The sequence below is a fragment of the Etheostoma cragini genome, chromosome 11 (assembly GCF_013103735.1).
Source record: "Etheostoma cragini isolate CJK2018 chromosome 11, CSU_Ecrag_1.0, whole genome shotgun sequence".
NCBI lineage: Eukaryota > Metazoa > Chordata > Actinopteri > Perciformes > Percidae > Etheostoma > Etheostoma cragini.
In genome coordinates, this window is record NC_048417.1 from 22827511 (window position 1) to 22849055 (window position 21545).

A 21545-nucleotide genomic window follows, 5' to 3' on the forward strand; every position below is an offset into this window, starting at 1 on the left:
ATGTTTTAACTGAATTGACGTACACTCAAGGGCTCTTACAAAATAAAGGTACGGGTATTGCAATATGCATAGCTCCTACAAAATAAAGGTACACCGGTATTGTAGCAGGCTGTGGGGGGTTAATGTGGGGCTGCTTCTGAATAAAGCTTCCACTAAATAACACTTTGGGTTAAATGAACTCGGGGCAGTGTTTGTTTAGTTGTCTCGGGCCTGACATGTAGTTAGCAGACCGCCCGTCACTGACGCTTTGTTGGAAACCAATCCCGGGACCGTGGGGGAGATGAATAAGCTTCATTACAGTGATTTGTGTAATCACAGGTCATTTGAAAGTTTTTCCTCTGAGTAATTCGGAGTTTAATTGACTTTCTTGGAATGTAAAAGCAAACAACAAAGGGTTATAAGGTGGAGGCCTAGTTCAGCTTTTATAGCGACATCACAAACGGTCTTTTTCCTCCTCAAAATATGTGTCTTACACAGAAAAGAAAAACTCTACAATGACAATGTAGATTCATATTGTAGATTCATATATTTTTAGATTCATATATTATTCATATTGTTGCATGGATTAAAACGGGAAAAATTAAAAAAAATAAAATCCACATGAAGATGTCATTCATACACACAAACAAAACGACCAGTAAAACTGTGCTGTTTCTCTAATGACTCAGAGCGTAATGTTGCTCTGAGGAATTAGATGTTATTGTTTTAGGACTGCCCACTAATCCACAGCGAGAATTTACTCAGGTGGTTCAAACTAAAAGCCAGAGTAGTGTGTCTGTTTTTCTGTATTTCACTGCAGCTGTAGGACTACATTCAAATCCGAAGTGTCCCTGCGTATCTGTTGCCATGTGGTTTTACTCAGCTCGGTGGCTAATAATAATTGATTCATTAATGACTTCCAACATGCTAGAGCCAGAGAAACATATCAGATATATCTGCAGACAGAACAAGCCAAAATCAATGTGTGTCATCCATCCAGTTAGAAATTGTATTTTCTATTCCAATAATAATTTGTATCTATCTCTTCCCCTCCATCACAGACTGTTTACTACAAAGTATGAAGACCAAAGGGATTACTGAAGAACCCATCGACCTCAAAGCGCACGGCGAAGAGACGTAATGTGACCCACAACTACAGTATAAACTCTTCGGGTGTGGGTGTGGGTGTGGGTGTGTGTGTGTGTGTGTGAGTGTGTGCGTGTGTCAGAGAGAGGGGAAAGGACAGACCTGCAATGTGTAGCTATGGCGCAAAGATGTTATAGCGCAAAGTTCGGCATCCTTTAACATATATATACATATATGTTTTGTTTTGTTTTGTTTTTCAAAGACTTTAAACCAAAGTATAAATATATATATAAATGAATGCATATTGTACATAGGTACCTGTGTAAATACGCCTGTAAAGGGACCAATGCAATGTAGAGTCGTTTGCTGCATGGATGTATTTCACCGACGTTCTTTAGCAAGTCTCCAAACTCCGTCCAATGTACATTTCTGTTTCGGCTTATTTATTAAAACACATATTTTTTTAACTAAATATGTTTGATTTTTTTTTTTTTATTCCAGCTATCAAGCAATAACACAATAACATGTAGTCCGGCTAAATAAATTCCTATTCAAATAATTCAATATTCATGAATGGAATAAGGCAGCAAGGTTTCTGGTTCTAAAAACACTGTTATTCAGCCCAGCCTACAACTATGTGGTTCTCCTTGTAGTTGTTAGATTAAGGAAAAAAAAACTAACACCGCAACAACACGTTTTTTATTCACTGCTGGGTGTCAGACCCCCCCCCCCCCCCATTTTCTCTCTCCTCTTGTTGTTATGGAAAGAAAACACCGAAAAAAGAAAAAAAAAATCGACCATAAAAAATATAGGTTAGCTTCATTAACAGTGGAGGAAATTCGAGCCAGTTTCAAACTCCCTCATATAAAAGGCTTGTCCGCTTAAATAACGAGGAATCATTTGGGAAGGCGATGCCCTGGCTCTTTAACGAGCAGGGAGCCCCAACAGGCGCAGATAAGGACAATCACTTTCAAACACAAGGAAAGCAAGAAAGAAAAAAAGAGAAAAGCCAGGAAGTAGACGGCTGAAGAAAGGCCTTTGAATCTCTCCCGCTCGCTCTTAAAACATTCAAATTGTTTACATGTCGTTTTCCCAGACGTGGTTAGATGCAATCGAGCCAGTGAAAGGAGCCCATTGTTCCCGCGGGGCTCCTGGTGGGACTCTCTGCTGTTTCAGCTCCGCTCTGCTGTTCGAATCCTTGCTTTCATTTTTTCTTCTTCTAAATAACCCAATCATTTTATCACAAGCTAAACAAACACGTCACTTTCATTCTAACTGCAGGGGATCGACTATACATCGCCAGGCGAGACATCTAGGTGGGAAACCTGCATTTCAAAATAAAAGTATTCAGGAGCTAAATTAAAAATAGAAATAAACATATAGCACCATGATTATGCCAACAAATCATTATTGTTTTTCACAGGCAAACCCTAAACGTTCGGAGGAATATTTTATAGGATTGCCAGTCTGTGATTTCCTCAAGCTCGGTGTGGTTTGAAGGGGAAACACCTGCAAGCCCAGTGGCTTTCTCCTCCTGCTGCTGCTGCTGCTGCTGATGATGATGATGATGCACCGAACCCACATTATACACTTAAGAGTTAAAACACACACACACACACACACACACACACACACACACAAATGTGCATATATGTCGGTTTCACAGACATAGCTTTCATTCTTGGTAATGCATACTTCATGTTAAAATACTCTCTTCATTTTAAGGGGGTTTCAGATCCGATCTGAGTCATGTACCCCTCACTTTTTTTATTTAACTTGGTGTTCACCCCTGTGGCTGCACAGGAGGCCTATAAAAAGGTAAATCAGCTATTCATTCCAAGGCAGTGATTTTGAAATTTTGCCTGCTTTATGTGTCACAGAGAAGCGTGTGACACGGTGATCTCTGTGACTAATCCTAATCTTGCTGGTTCGAGGTTTGACACGGCCCTCCCTGGATGAAGACTGCCTCCATTAACAGGTACAAACCGGTAGAGCTGGGTGAATTCACACATGCTGGATTATACACACGTTCTCTGTGTAGTCAGAATCTATTTTTCCTGTGGTCACATTTTGAGTAATAAAAGGAAAATGTCTTCCTTAAGAAGTATTGTTTAATATTCCATGATAACATGTCGAAGATGAACAAGTCTTGACGTTTGGCACGGTGGTCTCAGATGCTGTTGGACAGCCCTTCCTACCAAGGCCGGCTTATCCATAGGAGCCTGTTTGATACCTGCTCATTATCCCGGGCCCTCACAGCTGAGCGGCACAAAATCACCCAGGGCCACTGCTCCAGCGGTGCGAGAGATCCAGATGTTTCCCGTAAAATCAGACGGAAAAAGCTACAAAACTTTAATTTGCAGTAAAATGGGATTAAAGTAAAGGTTTACACTCTGTGCACCTCAAACAGTATTCTGTTCGTCTGGTTCAGTAAAAAAAATCTGAAGGTTAGCCGTGTGTGTGTGTGTGTGTGTGTGTGTGTGTGTGTGTGTGTGTTTTGGCAAAGCTTAAAGTCAGCTGTCTCGGCAACCACCACGGCCATACATAAAGCGGGACTCAGACTTCAAATACACCTCAAGTATTTATCTTTTCTTTTCTTTCTCTCATTGTGTGTTGTGGACAATCACTTGGTGAAGTGGATAAAATAAGGTGCATATCATGATCGCTGTTATTAAATTAAACTAGAGTTCCTTGGTCATATGTGGTCATGTAACAAGCAAAGACCCACTGTCCAGAACTACAAAAGTCAACAAAGAAAATAAAGTTTAAAGCATCTCTAATCATTTTTTTTAAATCATTTTATATTTTATATATTCCACGTTCCTCAAATTATTTTCTTGTGTTGCACTTGCTTAATTCAATAGTTCAAGTGACAACGTTTATAGAGTTTTTAACTATTATAAAGTGGCAGTTTAACATGCAGAAACAGAAAACCACGTGATGGAGTGATCCAGATGCATCTGCCTGACGGACAGAACGTCACAGACAGGATGCCTCCCAGAGTTCACAGGAACCTGGCACAGCCTCGGCTCTCGAGGCTGCCCGGATGAAAAGGAATTAGTCGAGGTTCTGGCCTTTTTCTTCAGCTCCACTCTGCCTTTCCTTCATTCCCTCATTTAATCAGGCTCCCTAAAGACTTTGATCCAGCACAGGAGGGCCCCGCCGCAATTCCATAAGGCCTCGAGGCCAGTGCTGTTTTTTTCATTTCCTTGGAGAGGGAGGGCTAACACAATTCTGTACATTCACACCTGAAGTCTTTCTGATCCAGATGCTGATGTAAAAGAGAGCAACGTTACCTTGGAAATGTACCAAACTGGTCTGAGGATTTCAATCGATCGCTTCCAGTCACAAACCTTCTTCTCTCAGTCTGCCTAGATTCCTCTCAAGATATTGGCTAACAGCTACACACCGCTTGGACACACAACCTTGAGAGACACAGAGAGACTCTCAAACTGGGCTACAGGAGAATTTCTCATCCACATACCTGTTGGAGTATCTTTGAGAGAACAGCCGGACCCCTCTCTGCTCCTGGTGTTTCCGTCTCTGACCCTGTAAGAAGACAAACGCCCAGTGTCTGGAAGAAGTATTTAGATCCTTTACTAAAGTAAAAGTACTTGTACCACAATGTCAAAAATACTCTGTTACAAATAAAAGTCTAGCATTGGAAATGTTGCATAAGTAAACGTATGTAAGTATCATCAGGAAAATGTACCAAAAGTATTGAAAGTAATATTACTGAATGCAAAGGAATCCTCTTCTTAGACATGGAAACGATCCAAACAGGTCAGTGTTTAATAGTTGAGTCGTTTCAGCTGGACTCGTGGGCTGTCATATTGTTTGGTAGTTTCATTTATCATAAAACCTCAGATTTTGTATTTTGTGTCCCAACATTTGTGGATATTTCCCTCTGAAATGTAGTGGAGTAGAAGTAAAAAGTTGCATAAAAAGAAAAGACTCAAGTTAAGTACAAGCACCTCAATTTAGACGTTTCAGCCATTTCCTCTGCTTCCCAATCCCTTGGAGCTCACTGGGAATCGTCTTTATTAAATGCCGATGTAGAATGGAGTCCTCTCACCTCCAAAATCATCACCAAGGCACATCGGGGCTTTCTTGTGGACTCAGAGAGCGAGTAAAATTGGACAGGAAAATTGTAAAATGTTAAAAAAAAATGTAAATCCTGTCCTGCTCTGAATATGTTGCGTGGGATACTGACTTTTACCTTCCTCCGTGACGCAGATAACATGTCTGTGGAGCCATCAGAGAGAAGAGAAAACAGTTTTCATCTGTGTCATGTTGAGAAACTACATTTGACAAATCAAGTTGACAGCAGTGACTGTGTTCACGTGGCAACACGTGTGTTGCCACGTGAACACAGTCACTGCTGTCAACTTGATTTCGTTTTAGATGTCTGTCGTTATGAAAAAATATAGATTACAATCACTTAGGCTCTGGCTGTGAAATCTATTATTGTTTTTGTGGATGCTTCCATTTATATCCTCTGCAGGGTATGATGGGTAATATCATGGCACAACAAACTGCCCAAACCAGAAAGGCTTTTGTTGTACATGCGCTGTTTCAATTGATATCGGTTTCGGGGTTGGGCTCAAAAAATGAATCAATTAGACAAAAAAAATAATATAGCTCAACACTGAGTACTTAAAGACCCGCGATGATGAATGTAACATTTAGCTGAGCAGGTTTTGGAGCATGTATGGAAATGTGTCTTTAAGTGTGTTCCTCGGCCCTCGGCTCGGAGCCTTTTAGCACATCTTCTTTCTGGCTTTGCCTTTTGTCCATCTGGTGTCTCTCTCACACACACACGCACACGCACACGCACACGCACACGCACACGCACACGCACACACACACACACACAGTTTCCGTCCATTTTATTTTCATTCAGTTCTATGGTTTCCGTCATCGGTTCCATTCCTGAATAAATCAGCCTTCACCATCCTTTCTCCACTGGCATTAACTGGTTCTTTTACAAAGGGGGGGGGGCTATGAAGATAGAAACTGAATAATTATTACATCCCGGTGTCTACAAAGTTGGAAAATATCTAACTTTAGATTCAGCGATGATGTTTGCCAAACAATAATTACAGCCTTCCTTACCAGTTCAGCTGAAGGGCGAGCTGGGAGATGTCATCTCTACAGGGAAGGGTTTCAAGGCATTACTGTATTCCCAAACATTCAAATACACAAACAACACCCATTAACGTGATACAATGGGTCATTGGACATTAATCCTTCTGATGCATGCTACAATTATCTCTGCCACCTAATCAGTGAGTCAGGTTAGACTTAAGAATCACTTTCTTTCCCCGGTTGTTAACAAGCATTGGTTAAAACTAAAGCCATGTTTTCAAAACTCTTCATAAATTCTGCATTACCAACATGCAACTTGGCCAAGCAGTTCATTTCCACGAGTAAACGACATACTGTACATGTTTCATAGTAAGCTCATTCGTCCAAAACCCTGGTAACTATTCTCTCTCAGAAAGTAGACATTGTCACTCACGCAGACCTGAAAAACACCAACAACAGGGAGCATTAAATAAATGATCAAGTTTATATTTGAAGTTTGTATGATCTTTCACATACATCATTATTTCATTAAGAAGAATACCACCTTTCACTTGGACTGTACTAAAGTACATGCACCAAGAATAAAATTAGAACTACTATGACGTCTTACTGTAAACTGCATCACTGGGAGTATAGTATAGCCTCAAACCAGCTGTGAGGCCTGTGTCTCCTCCCTATCTGCATCTAACTTAGAGTCAGTCCGCTGTGGAACTCGATGGGTCTGCCAGCTGTAGAGGAGACAGACAGGAGGCTGGTGGATGTGTTTGGGGGGGGGGGGGGGGGGGGGGGGGGGGGGGGGGGGGGGGGGGGGGGGGGGGGGGGGGGGGGGGGGGGGGGGGGGGTGACATGCCAACATTCCCCTCCTCCTTTACTCTTCATTAGCACCAGCGATGACTGCCAGGGTCAGCACAGGTCAGAGGGACATGCCCGTTCGGAAGCCATTTCTTACTTTCTCACCTTTGTTTTCACTGGAGAACTTCTGAGGTTGTGTTAACACTGTTAAGGCACTTCAGCTTAACTCAAGCAAATATTGATTTATTTACTCAAAGCAACCGTAAAACTAAGAAGTGTTTACTTCTTCTGAACTGAAGGAAAGAATAAAACTGACACTTTTGATTAATAATTTAAAAAATAAGTAAATGAGTTAACGGTAACACATTACAATAAGGTACACAAAAAAAGGGTAGTTACTGGTTTTGCAAGAGTAATGAATGATTAGTTAAGAGTTAGGAATGATTAGTTACCCTCTTTCAGACGGGTAGTTACCGTTTTTCAGAAGGGTAGTTATGCTTTTTTCAGAAGGGTAGTTGTGCTTTTTCAGAAGGGTAAGGGTAACTGCCCTTCAGAAAAAGAGTAACTACCCTTTTTTGTGTACCTTATGGTAAAGTGTTACATTTATAAAAAATACAAAGCCCTTCCAACTCAAGGTCCAATTACTAGATTTTCTTTTCTGAAGCAAATGACCAAATCACAGGGGCTTCATCGAAGCCATCTTCATGTCAGCTGAACACACTCCACGCACCGATGAAGACCATGCAATGCATTTATAACTACACATGGTGGGATGTGAAAAAGCTAAATAAATAAATAAATAAAAAGCTATTAAGTGGACATTGAGTGACTTCATGTCAGGGTAACTGTCTATCCATCTCTAAATACATTTCAAAACATAAAGAAAATGCTGAATAATGTATATTTATTTTTAAAATCTACAAATAGAAGCTTTTTTGATGACTGTGGGTCATGTTGGTTTGAGGGGAATAACATTCACTATCCAATGTGGTCCGTATGTTTTTACATACAGGAAAAAACTCAGCTTCTCTTTACCAGAATAGTTTTGCTTAAAGGAAAATTTACAGTAAGTGCCACAGCTTCTCTTCTCTTTGTCCTTTATTTCCTCCAGTTGTGATCTGGTCTTGAACAGAGGTTGATAGGTTTCCCATATTAAAGATCAACCTTGAACTTAAAGATTAAGCATAAGAATTGTTGGCAGCGTGTGTGTGAACTTTGTGACTGACAGTGACCCGGCCTCAGTTTCATGTTTGCAAAAGCTCCTCACAGCCTCACGTGTCCTCGGCCTTTTGATGTCCAAGCACGCTCAACACCAGACTAAACACACACAGTAGCAAGACAAGCAGACGCTGCACAGCGTTTCAAATACACTATGGGCCAGAGGTCCCGACTGGACTGGTGGAACATCCAATGGAAAGAACAGCAAACGGTCACACACTCCCTCATCTGCATTTCCTTTGTTTCCAAATCTATGTTTGGAATAAAATAAATTGAGGAAAAGTGAAGAGTAAATACAGATTTGTTTTAGGCATTTTGGCAGCTACAAACTGGCTTGTGTAAAAAACCTACCAAGGTGTTTCCTAGTCCAAGATTTTACTTCACTGAGGCACCTCAATGATCCCCAACGTAAGCGCTGGATGCAGATATGTTACAACTCTTCGATTTGCATGTCTGTGTGTGTTGACAATTTAAAACTGATTCTAATGATTCTCATCTTTAATTAGTTTGATTTGTCAGCCGAGCAGATGGCCAAAGCCTCATCGCCCTTTCAAGTCAGTCAAACCCTCAATTAAAAGAGCGCGGTGATGAGCCCAGCTGGGAGGATAAGGTCTGTTTTATGCATACGGGTGGCCGGGTAATGACAGAGCTAACTGACAACGACCGATGCTACGAGAAGACGAGCAAGGCAAGAGAGCTGTCGCACACCAGACTGTCACTGTGGGGAAACAAGACCGGGAAGTCCTGTAGATAAGGGGCTTCCCAGATTTGAATCATGACTGATATTTCAGTCCTTTGTTGTGGGTAAGAAGCGGCCATCTTGTGGGCTGGTCCTTTAAGAAAGGGGTAAAGTTCAGGGCTCCACCTTTTCTCTGACCTGACCTGACTGAGGGGTTGAAGAGTTGTGTGTCGCTACATAGCGGAGATGACGAACGTGTCAACGCCTACGGTGAGCTAAAGGTGAGACGGGCAGTCTGTGTGTCACGAGCGCGGTCATTAGAGCATCCCCAGCCGCCAAGGAACCATAAAGAGGTCACATTCCCAACTTTAACGTGATCCCATTTTACTTCTGGGAGCCATCGGAGCACTTTTCACCATCTGTATGATGGTAAATATTGTCCCTCATGTCTCTGTTTAACTTTATTTTCTCAAGGAAGCAGAGATGTGCTCTTTTTCGTTTGCCTTGGACACTGCATGATGTCTCAAGCCTCCTTGATTTACAGAGATGGTGACAAGCCTACAAAGCCTAAGGCAGTGGTAGTATTGACCCTGCAACAGTTTGACAGGAGAGCAGTGGAATGTGTGTTTATTTGAGGGGAGGAAAGGCGGGATTGGGTTTGTTTGCCTTTGGACTGTTGTCCTAGTGTTAGTTCCACCACCAACAGGGATTCACTGCTGTTTATTTGGACACTAGCTTAGACCTTTGACCTTTCCAAATAGGTGGCTAATCCCAGAGCTACTGTGGGTCCCATGTTGCCATTCCTGCAATGCTGCCTCCCTCTGGATTAAAAGGAGAACTCCACCCATATTACACCTCCAGGTCTGTTTGTAGGTCTTGGAGAGTCCTACTGTAAGTGAAAAAACTCCAGATGGAGCTGCATGGATGCTGGACTGTCATGGTGGTTTGTTCAGAATACAATCTTACAATCAAATATTTTGCTATATTTTACACACCGAAACGTGTTTCTGAAAACATTTTAGTGAGAAATAGGCCATGCAGTTGTTGAATCTTCAGTTCAGATCGACACATGTCAGATTAAAAGATTTTCGTCAGATTTTGAGAGAATCTAGTCCCGCTCATGCCGCTCCTTGTTACAAGTTTTGCACTCCACCAATCAGATTGATCATTTAAGTCTGACTGCTGGCAGTGCCCGCCTTCCGACCGAGCACGTCAAATTGGCCAAAAGGAAGGCTGACGGCACGGAACACACCAAACAGACTTGAGTCAATGACCTCGCTTGACCGTCCCACGGCTGATTATAGGGTTGGTGTGTCACGCCTTACCAGACCTCTTTAGCCGGTTGCTCATCGCTGCTAGAGGCCAGCGGCACAAGGCTACGCTACAATATTAAAACTCACACAAATCTCCAACCAAACCTGTCAGCGGTCAGGGTTCAGTGTGAGTAATATACGTCTAATAGTATGACAAGGAAAAAGAATGTACAAAAACACAATCTTTTGTTCTGCTGTTGATTTCTTATCTGTCTTCATGTCTGATAGTAAAGACCCAAGTTTGCCTGACAGTGGATAAACCTTTTCTTTGCAGTCAAAACCATCAACCAACACTATTGAGATAAAAACACACATTTCAGTTTTTCCAAAACAATACTTTATATTGTAGATGTCAAAGACAACATGTTAGAGCAAAGGTTCCCGAGAAAAATGTACTATTTCTGTAACAATGGTGGAACAAGTCAAAAACATAACTGATAAAAAAGAATATGCATTTTATACATATGTAAACCTAGAACTGTTTGTTTTTTAACCACAGTGGTCATAGCAATAACTGGCTTGTTTAGTGGAATGGACAACCGTGACATCCCCAGGCGCCTGGATGGAGCCCTTTGATAAGTCCAGATGTGACAAAGAGCAAAATGTCTTCCCAAAAACTCCACCAGTCACATCTTGCCCGGTTTATAAAAAAAAAAGGTTTCCCATTCTTTTGTTGCAGTTTACAAAGCGTCCCCCTAAAACATTTTTTTTCTACATAAATACAATAAAATCTATTGTCTGTGTTACAAGTGCTAGATACTTTTTTTGTAAAATATTCAACAGAAGTCTTCCAGGTTTGGTGATTGCATATCGTGAAGGTAAAAGCACAACATGGAAATCAGTCAACCTCCTCCCCGGCAGAAACAAAGAAGCAGTAAAAGAGATAAGACAGTTTGTTTACAGTGAAAGTACTAACGTCCTTCAGTGCTCAATCCCTTGGGCTGATATGTGGTACTGGACAGACAGACAGACAGTGGGCAGTGCATGCGGACATACGGATCCATGCAGAGAGAAGAGAGGAATGGAGTGAAGTCGGACCAGGCCACCTTAATCAACACCCTGTTCTTGGACCTGGTTGGACCGAACCATCAGGGTTAAAACAAAAAGATATGAACCTGCCTAAAATACGGAAATGATAACTAATTGGAATGTTGCAAGTTTTGTATGTTTCTGGACATGTGTTAAGACTAGTCTCTCTTTACCAGACCATCCACACACTGCGGAGTGGAGGAGGTCCTGGCTAGTCCACACAGCATTCCGGGGTGGGAGAAAAACGTGCTCTGGTTTATTGGCATTTCTTTAAACCAATCACAATCATCTTGGGACAAGCACGGAGCAGCTGCAAAATAGTTGTGCAAGAGAAAACTCAGATTGGACAGATTGTCTCGCTAGCTGTCTGGATTTACCCTGCAGAGATATGAGGAGCTTAAAAGTCGAAGGAAACGGAAATCGGCAAAAAAACATGCATCCAACGGAATTTTCTACGGCACCGAAACAATCCCGGAAGTGGAACGTCAAGGATCCAGACTATGTCAAGACTAACAGTGAAGACGGACGGCCAGAGTGGCCGACAGTGCTGGTTTTGGCTCTTCTCGAGAAACCAAAGCATTCAGCAGTAGAAACCCCATGACTGGCACTGGTGCACAAAGGTTCTGGGAATGTTCGAGGCTGGGTTACCAAAAAGCATCTCACCAAGTGTGTTTACATACACAGGGATGTCAGTGTTTACATGTTAAGATGATATTCAGGACAGCCTGACTATTTGTATTTTTATATTCCAACCACAAATACATCTATATGCATGAAGTATCACAATAATGCGAATTAAGAAGTCCTAGAAATTACAAAAATAAACACAGGAGAAAGTGGTACTTGTGTAGGTGTCTGATACAAAAGGAATGTATTGAAAAATCACACATCTTTCACATGGCTATGCATTTAAATCATACACACAAAATAACAACAGGTGATGCCCAGTAATGCCCATCTACAAATGCCTATCCCTTAGTTATCTCTTGGGTACTCAGTGTAAATCCTACTTTATGGCCTACAATTTACTGCAAGCACTTATTCATAATTTTCCTTGGTTCTTGTACATTTACAAAGTGGTACTGTAGATGACAGTAGCATTATATTGTCTTAACATTGACCTCTGTGGCCATCTGCAGAAGCCATGGAAAAGAAGGCAGAGGAGACAATTTAGAGACATTAGATGCAGTATGACTGCCAGTAGAGGTCAGATACATTAGGTCAAAATTTAGTCCTCGCATGTCTGATTGAGATTAAAGACAATTTCATCATATGGCATCATAATCATATTTCTTTTCTTCTATATGTTCATGTGACACATACTGTAGATATTGTGAAAAACATTGGTCCTAGTATAGGCAACGGTTTGGTGTTTTGTGAGGACAGGAAGACGTGGGCTGCAGCAGCGACCAACATCTGTGGTCTGTTGGATACAGGACAGTCTTAAACCCAGAGGCATCACTTAGCTGATGAACCAGATTACACATGTAGCTAGCTAGTTAGCTAGAAGTATTTAAATGAAATCTTAAGTTCAATTCAAAGTTAGGACATTTGGTCATATAAGGAATTAAGTCCACTAGAGTTATTTGATGAAGGGGAATAGCACGGCCATGCTCCAATTCAAATCATGGTCTTGTTGATAGAGGATGAACTTGTAAACCTTTAACATAGAGAACCACTAGAGATTGTTTTTGAGATGCGCAGAATCCAGATTTCGAATTTTAGTCTTTAAACTTTATGGTACCAGCTAAAATGTGTGTTTTTATAAAATAATATATATACACAAATAAAGAGGTGGAATAATAGGAATACGTGCATGAAGCTGCGAGGCTGAGCGGAGGGCAAGGGCCTAGAGTATTAGTGTAATGGTACCAATGGGATGGTTAAAGCCAAAAACTAGTCATCAGTGTTAAAAGACAAAAAGAAAACCAGTAAAATGCTACTCAACATGTAACCAACTGTAACTAAGGACAGCAAACGGTGCCTTAAGTAACACCCAAAACAGGGCAGACTGAGTCTAAGGCCCATGAAATGTAGCATTTTGCAATACCAACTTCAAAAACAGGATCATGGTTTTCATTATGTATAGATATATATATATATATATAATATACGTATTTCTTTTCATATATAAATCTACTATGAACAGACAGTAAATACACAATTGTCCATCATTATACAAAGTAGAAACATTTGCATCCCAACACTCCCACAAAAAACACAAAATAAGTCATGTAAAGTCCACTAAAGAGACAATCTGAACCCTCACCTGTTGTGAAGGATGTCAGCTTTACAGTTAGCAGAGAGACAGAGAGGGGGAAGTGAACAAAAAATAAAAACAAAAATAAATCACTGGCTTCCACTGACAGGGCAATAAAACCAGAAAAAAAAGAAACAGATGAGAGGAAATAGAAAAGACAAGAGTAGAGTAGTCATTGACAAATGTGTGTGGCAGGGATACTCAGGAGATCCATGTCCTATGTACAGTAAACAACGGTAAACACCACAGCACTTGGTTTCCTGTTCACTAAAAACTACATGAAACACGGTCAGCTGGTGGATGACACAAAGGTGAGAGAGGAAGTTGCCCAGGTGCCAAACACAAGTTGGAGGATGTTACAAACAGGAAGTCCACGCCTGCCCACTGGGACTGTTTAATCAGACTTTTAGGGAAATACTGCCTTGTTAGCATGGTGTTTTTATTGCCAAAACGGACAACTGAATTTAACTACACCTGGGCTGTTTGTGTGTGGTGTTTAATCTGACTAACAGGGTTGGGCTCTGACAGCCAGTTTAGCTTAAAGTGCTCAAATTATGCTTTTTGGCTTTTTCCCCTTTCCCTTTTTTTATACACGTTATAAGTTTACAACGCGAAAAAGCCCAAAGTCCCTCCCAAAGGCACTTACCATCAGACAACAGAAACACTGTTCACAAACTGCTCCAAACAGCTCTGTCGTAGTCCAGCCTTTACTTAACACACGTCGCCTAGCAGCTAGCGTGGCACGCCCTAATCCTCTGCAACTGACTAGCTAGCAGTGCTTACTGCGCATGTGCCACTCCCAACAAAGATGGTACAGAAGTGAGATGTCTCACTCTGTAGCTAAAACAGAGTGCTCAACACGCAGGGTGGAAAGAGGAGGTACAACAATGAGCAGTACAACAAAAATATGGTGTTTTCTGAAAATTAAACCACATCAACCTATTGTGGTACAACTTCTAATTACAGTTATGAACCTGCAAATGAACATACCATGAGCACTTTAAGTTAATATTCAGTACAGAACCCACATTAGTTAAGCTTAGAATATAATTAATGATGATAAAAATACTTTTTTTTTTACTCTTTCTTTTTTTAAATATTAAGGTATAACTGAGTGAAAAGGATTCAGGTTTGTAATGCAGATTTAATAAATTATTGAGATTTAATCAAATGCAGGCGGATTCGGCATCCAGAGCATGATCTGAGCTACATGGTCTATTCAAAGATGCAAGGAGATTTATTCTGCATGGGGTTATCCCACACTGCTTTAAGAGAAAGGGCTGATTAAAGGGCCCATGGCATGAAAATGTCACTTTATGAGGTTTGTTAACATTAATATGCGTTCCCCCAGCGTGCCTATGGTCCCCCAGTGGCTAGAAATGGTGATAGGTATAAACCGAGCCCTGGGTATCCTAGTCTGCATTTGAGAAAATAAAAGCTCAGATGGGCCGATCTGGAATCTTGCTCCTTAGGAGGGGTCATAAGGGCAATGCTACCTCACCTTTCTCTGCTTTGCCCACCCAGAGAATGTGGCCCACCCATGGGAGAGAGACATCATGGCTTTCAAACGAGCAATGTGGGAGTTAGTCAAGCCACACCCCCAACCTCCACCTTGCTCCCCCCCCCCCAAAATCTCCCCCCCCCAAGACTCAGGAATGGTACATACGGAAACCTAAATGTGGGGCTGGCTCTAGTGGCTGTAATTCTGCACCAAGGCTGAATTTTGCAAAAGAGACTTCTAATTTAGTATTAGGGGACGACTAAGGTCTACATAAAAAAAGACTTCAAATACTGTATTAGGGGATCACTAAGGTCTATAAAAAAAGACTTCAGATACAGTATTAGGGGACCACTAAGGTGTATATAAAGTATCCAAAGAGCATCATGTCATGGGACCTTTAATAAAGAAAAACAAATATACAAATGTGTGTATACACTTGAATATTTATAAAGAGCAGCTTGTGCTTCACTGTATATGAACACACACCTGCCTCACAGTCCCTGGTATTTGGGGAGCAGATGTGCTTAACAAGGGACTAAAGATGTTAAAGCAGCTGTGAGAGCCTGTGCAGCACTGGAACACCCCTCTGGAAAATAACAGGTGGTTTGGCCGTTGTTACCACAGAGACACAGTCTTTAAGGGAGGGCTGGTTTGGTCCATATGAGATTAATTCCTCTCTATCCCTTAATAATCTGCAAAAAGTGAGATTGATTCTAATATAAAAATGAAGTGGGTTGACTCTACAGACAAAGTCCATTATGCTGTGGCTTCATTGTTGTCTAACTACTGCATAGCAGAGGATTCTGCTGTTGCTCTAGTACCGTGCGTGGTACTTAACTCTTCTCTTGGGAACCGCTGATACCTATCTGACCAGGCCAATTGCCAAGGGTACCCAAGTGCCCCTCACTGTGCATTGCTAAGCCCCCCCATTAAGTACCACTAAACCACTTTACATTTATTTCTAAGTAAAAGGAAAACAATTAGACTAACAATTGATGCCTCCAATGCAATGTATGCAGATTCATTGTGAGCATTGAGAAACGTTTTTACTAACCACTGTTGATTGATGCAACATACATGTAAGGCTCAGCTGGTCCTTCAGGAGAGGACACCTCAGCCACCAAGATGTTTCTTTTGACTACAGGAGTATCTGATACATGGTTCCACTGAGTATTACTAATCCACCTGGGACTTTTAAACTGAACCAGCTCCAACTTGTTGCTGGGCACTACCTTCTCAAATGAGATTATTTAAAGGATGGAGGTACAGGGAGAGACAAAAGGCTGCTTGCAGGGATTTATAGGTAAACATGCCAAAGTCCTCCAGTCTATGTGCCAACAACATGCAGGCATTGGATGTCTTGCCAGGATAGAAATGTTTAAGGGGTTGAGAAGAAGAGGCCTCATTCCCAAACCTGTATTTAAGGCAATGCTCTTTCAGTAGAGTTCAACAAAAAATCCACCAGGTTTGAAGAAAAAAAAAAAAAAAAAAAGGCACAAATACAGTCTTTCACTGTCAGTCATAATGGAATGAGAACACCTGCTGACCTTTCTCATTTGTAATCGTCAACCAACTTGAAAATGGCAAAAAACTTGACCATTTTGTTCCATTCGTCCGGATATCTTACAAGAGCAGGACTGATTCATCCGTAGTGCAGAGTCACAATAACATTAGCTCTGGTGATTTTTGATGAAAGATAAAACACAGAAAGAACAGAAAAATAAGAAAAGTAGATGACTATGCATCGTCTGTGTATGGATCCTACTGGCATTTAAAAAGCACATCTTGTCTAGTGTTTAAAAAAAAGCACTGTCACTCCAGGTTGTCACTGCGTGATGGTTGAGTCTGTCCTCTGTAATCCAAGGTCTGGCAGAGACAATGCAACATATTTATGCTGATCAGTCTGTGCACTGCTGATCAGTGAATGCATCGCTCATCGTCAGTTATCCATTTTGTTTGAGCGCCAACTTTTGTCAGCTCGGCTACATCTCTCCCATAATAAGATGCCAGCTTGATGTGGCAAGGGTGAGACGTAGGACTGGCATTTAAAATTCCACTGAGGACACTGTCGAAGAAGAAGACTGGTATGAGTGGTCAAAGACTAGGGATATTTGTTTTTTTACATAGTAGCTTCCTCTTCCATTGGCTCCTCTTCAGCCCTGGGGAAAAAGATAATACCATAAACAATGCTGCAATATTATTGGCTTACAGGACCTAGCTTACAGACAGTAAGCTTTAAGAGCTGCACTGTACATCCTATTATAAAACATTGTATTAAACCAAAGTACAATAACCGCGGTGCCAAAGAAAAGGTAGTAGGAGAGAACACAAATGACTTATTTTGTGTTAACATAGATGGACACTTAACACAATACATCTAACACTTCCAGCGTAAACAGTTATTGAGATGGGGTGTCAGACAACAAACGCACCAAAATATGCTGCAAATGACGTTGATAAGTGACTGAATCCTATTATTGTAACAGTTCAAAATTCTGGGAAATATGCATATTTGCTTTATTGACGAGGGTTAAATGAGAAGATTGATACCACTCTGAGCTACCGGCTGCAGTTGGTTATCGTAGCAAAAACTCTTCTTCTCATTTGACTTGCAGCAAGAAAGCGAATAATCTTATTTTACAAAATGTTGAGTTATTCCTTTAAACATGCACAAATATTTACCAGTCACTGAGCTCTACTACAACACATAGATAACAGGTTGTACCTCTTTCCAATGTGCTTGTTGGCGACAGACAACAAGGCCATAGCGGAGACAGTCTCAGCTTCCTCTGCATCATGGCGTAGGGCTTCGCTCAACGAGCAACCGAGTGTGGAGGCGGAGCGCTGCAGGGAGCGCCAGAATTTACCTACAAAAGACCAGGACAGGTAAAGGTCACTTACATGTAGTCAACGAGAACAGTTGCGGTGCACACTGGACTACTGGCTATTCATTGCTGAGAGATTTGGTGATTGTGGCTCTACAGGTTTTGTATGTGTATGTAATATACTGATCTATTTATAAACATAGTTGAACTTAAAATCTAAACCAAATATCATTTAGTAAGATACATTACATAAAGCACATTTACGTAGTTATGTCTAGATATGAATATTCTACTCACTTTGTATTTCAAGAACTTTCTCCATAGAGTGGACAGCGTTGGCATTCGGTCTCTGCTGCATCACCTCATCAGGAATGGGGTCCAACTGAAAAAAATAATAATAACTTCTAAACAAATTTCCTGCTTAACCTTTTCTACCAAAAATAATTTACAGTCCCTGCAGTAGTTACATCTTTAAGATCATTTAAGCCACTCACTTGGCACTGAACCTATGCCCACTGGGAAGATCAGCTAAGTACATTAAATGTCTCGTGGCATTTCTTTTCGATATAGTGAGTATAATGGCCAGTTGTATTTTTATGAATGTGACTGACAGGTGTTCAGAAACGCTCCAAATCACGGCAGAAACCTCTCAAGGATCCCCTTTGAATGTGGACCACAGCCAGGTGTTGAATCACTCCAAGAGGTGGGGAACAAGCTTGAGCTGCTGACACAATAAAAAATAGGACTGCAGATGCAAACCTCCTCCCACTCACAGAGAGCTTTGCTACTTTTTGAAACAAACTACAATGTGTGCTTTGTACTGTGTCCCACTCTAAGGACACATACTAGCGTGCACAGATGTATATTGTACACATGGAAACCGCCTTCACACAAACACATGCATGCATCCATGCTCATGCACACACTCAAACACATACACACACCTCAGGGAGCACAGCTAAGCCTATGAAACTCTCCAAGCCACAACTCAGAGGAAACAGAAATATTCCCCAATGTGCCTTCCCAACCCGGAATGATTCAATTTCCCCGTTTGGCCTGCTTCACATACAACACTTTCTCATCCCATTTTGTCAAACAGGCCCATTCAGCTCTACATTCCAGCACAGACGACAAGAATCGCCTTTCTGCTCAATCATAACCCCATTGGAAGAAAGGACCAACTGAGAAACATGTAAAGAGAGAGAAAAAAAAGAAGACTTGGCCAAAGATTTGGAAGTAGAACGGCAGAGAGAAAAGGAAAAAGTCATTGTCGGTTGGTCTCGCTTGGCCAAGGCTGGAAGTTTTCTTTTAATTAAAACAAATAGTGTGTGGGAGGGGTCAGCGGGGGCCGAGTGAAGAGGCAGTCTGGGGAGAGGGATACTTTAATCCGGCTGTGGCACGACAGGCTACATAATGCACACAGGAATGGACAGAGGTGCGTGAGCACGGACACACATCTATTTACATTGGGTTATTTGCTCTTTGGCTGACACTCATCCAGAGCAACTGACAAAAGCGTCAGTCAAGTGGCTTAATTGCCTCGTTTGCTAGAAAGACGTCAGGCAACAGGCAGAGCTTGTTTTGTGACTGTACATAAACCCCTCTACAGTTTATCCATGCAATCACTCAATCTCGAGCGTATTGTTTTCACATTGCAACAGTTACAATCAGTCCTCAACTGCTGTTTTACCGGAAGGTACCGGGAATCTGGCCGGAATGCAAGGCATCTGGCGGATTTTCCAGAGGCACCTGAACAATCCCAGAAGCGGAACGTCGTGGATATAGACCACTGTTCTATTAACATAAAAGCGGCAGGTTGGCACACACATTAAGCATTCTTACTGTAACATGTGAGATTTATAATAAGACAGGTCGAATAACTTCAGGTTGTATGATATTCAGCTCTAAAGACACTTCTCTGGTAGCCATTAGACTGTTGCTATTGGATTAAGCATTCCGTTTATATCAAATGACAAAGCACTTTCTTTGTATTGTATGATCCACTTTTCCAATAAATCACTAGAAGCACACATGGAAACTGTCCATTTGAACTCTGATAATAACCAGAGGGACTTTGACTGTTCTGCTGCTCTTGGACTGATAATATTACAGAGACTCATGGCAAATCAAAAAAAAGGCAAGGTCCAGCAACAGCTTACAGAAGATATTGACCAAGTAAATACCTGAGAGTGTACAGATAGATTACATTCTCAGGTAAATGGTAGTTCCAATATTTACATGGCGATGGTGAAGCAGTGGCCCCAGTTTTTTTAAACCCATTTTGGTCCTGTTACCTGTTCAAAGGGCTACACTCACCTGGGAGCTGCCCAGAGATGTCAGCTATGGAGATCATCTTCTAGAAAACTTAAGAGGTTCAGGTTCAGACAGCAGTACTTATTCATCACTCCCATCCTAAAATTTCCCAGCCACTCTGGGGACTCAAACCATAAATCTTTCAGTCAAACCTTCAGGCAACAGCCGCTTACTTTTCACCATAACCCTTGTTAGTCCCAGCCTATACTAACCCAGCTCCCTGTCAGAGCAGGGTCAGGGGTTCTCTGGGGTTTGGTGGGGTTTCCTTCAGAGCGGGGTTGGACGGGGGCAGCCTGTCTGCTTGATTGACAGCTGGGCCTCACGCTTATAAACTTTAATGACTCTTGTCAGGGTTCTCCAGGGGCCCCCACCTGGCAGGTATGACAAACACATATATGCACACGCACAAAGACATGCATGTTCACTATAAACCAGCACGCATTGGTCTGCCACATCATCCATAGCGACATTTCTGTTTATTTGAGTTTGTGGTCCTGGCATGTTTGCATCTCCATACCATCAGATGTGCTGCAGTATTTGAGAGAGAGGCAGAGAGAAATGCCCTTTAAAGATGGTCGGCTGCCACCATGTTGACTGATTACTGAGGGAGTCTATTTCTCTGTGTGTGACACATATGTCCAACGCACCAGCTCTTGGCAAATATGGGAAGCCTTAAGCCGAGAGCGAGGAATGTGCCCCGGTGAAAACATTCCTGAGTGAGGCAGAAACCAAAACAGAGGGAAGAGGAGGAAATCCATTTGCTCAGCGAAAGAAAAGTGCACAAGGCACCCATTGTTTACTGTTTTGTCCATGTGCATATGTTGGCAGTCACTAAAACCGGTTGATTATGTTATGCTAACTGAACAAGGTAATGATGTGTATTGTGAAAAGCAGGTGACCTTTTGGGAAAGGGGTGTAGGTTTGCCTTGTAGTCGGGGGTGGTGGTGAATAGTCAGGCCCTAGGGGGGACAGGTGAAGTCAAGCGTCTTACTGTAACTGAAGTGTAAACACACAGAGTAACCTCATTGACAGCTGGTAACAATTAGCATATTAGCCTGTTGTTTATCAAATAATTGCTAACAAGCGTGGTTCGAACTCGGCCAACATCTGTTTGCGAGCAATCATCAATTAGTCCAGAGTTCAGAGTTGACTAGTGTAGTTGCCAATGCATCATTCATGAGCTATTTAACTAAAAAAGACTTTGTGATTACGCACTACAGCGGTGGGGGTGACTAAAAGAGCCTGTAAAGTCCATTTAGCAAGTTCCATCCTTCTCTTTCCCAGCTAATTTGATCTGCTTTCAAAGGAAACCTAATGCTCATTAAGGCAAAGCTTGTCCTAACCTGCCAATAAAAGCACAGATATATTTCTCACACTAGCAAGCAGTAAAACACTGGAAGTACAAGCTCCACAGGAGGTGAAGAGGATATAATGAATACTTGTAGGATGTTTTGGCACCAGT

General features: G+C 41.7%; 2 protein-coding genes and 1 long non-coding RNA gene across 7 annotated transcripts in view; 1 reads left to right on the forward strand and 2 right to left on the reverse strand.

The window, feature by feature from the left end:
- The window catches only part of twist2 (twist-related protein 2), a 2726-nt gene extending 1447 nt beyond the window's left edge, over positions 1-1279 (forward strand). The window contains exon 2 of the mRNA XM_034886236.1: positions 1041-1279. The gene's annotated coding sequence lies outside the window, so the exon portion shown is untranslated. The remainder of the gene's footprint in view (positions 1-1040) is intronic.
- Positions 1280-12812: 11533 nt separating this feature from the next.
- LOC117952442 lies at positions 12813-14967 on the reverse strand. Its single transcript, XR_004658409.1, has 2 exons — positions 14444-14967; positions 12813-13981 (listed from the first exon to the last, which is right to left on the reverse strand). It is a non-coding gene; the product is annotated as an uncharacterized LOC117952442 (long non-coding RNA).
- A 2092-nt stretch (positions 14968-17059) lies between these two features.
- Positions 17060-21545, reverse strand: part of hdac4 (histone deacetylase 4) — a 135474-nt gene continuing 130988 nt past the window's right edge. For all 5 annotated transcript variants that reach the window (XM_034884734.1, XM_034884733.1, XM_034884732.1 and 2 more), the window contains 3 exons: positions 18068-18152; positions 17671-17812; positions 17060-17104 (listed from right to left, as the gene is read on the reverse strand). In XM_034884734.1, coding sequence (XP_034740625.1) covers positions 17065-17104; positions 17671-17812; positions 18068-18152 — 267 coding nt within the window. In that variant the 3' untranslated portion in view covers positions 17060-17064. The remainder of the gene's footprint in view (positions 17105-17670; positions 17813-18067; positions 18153-21545) is intronic.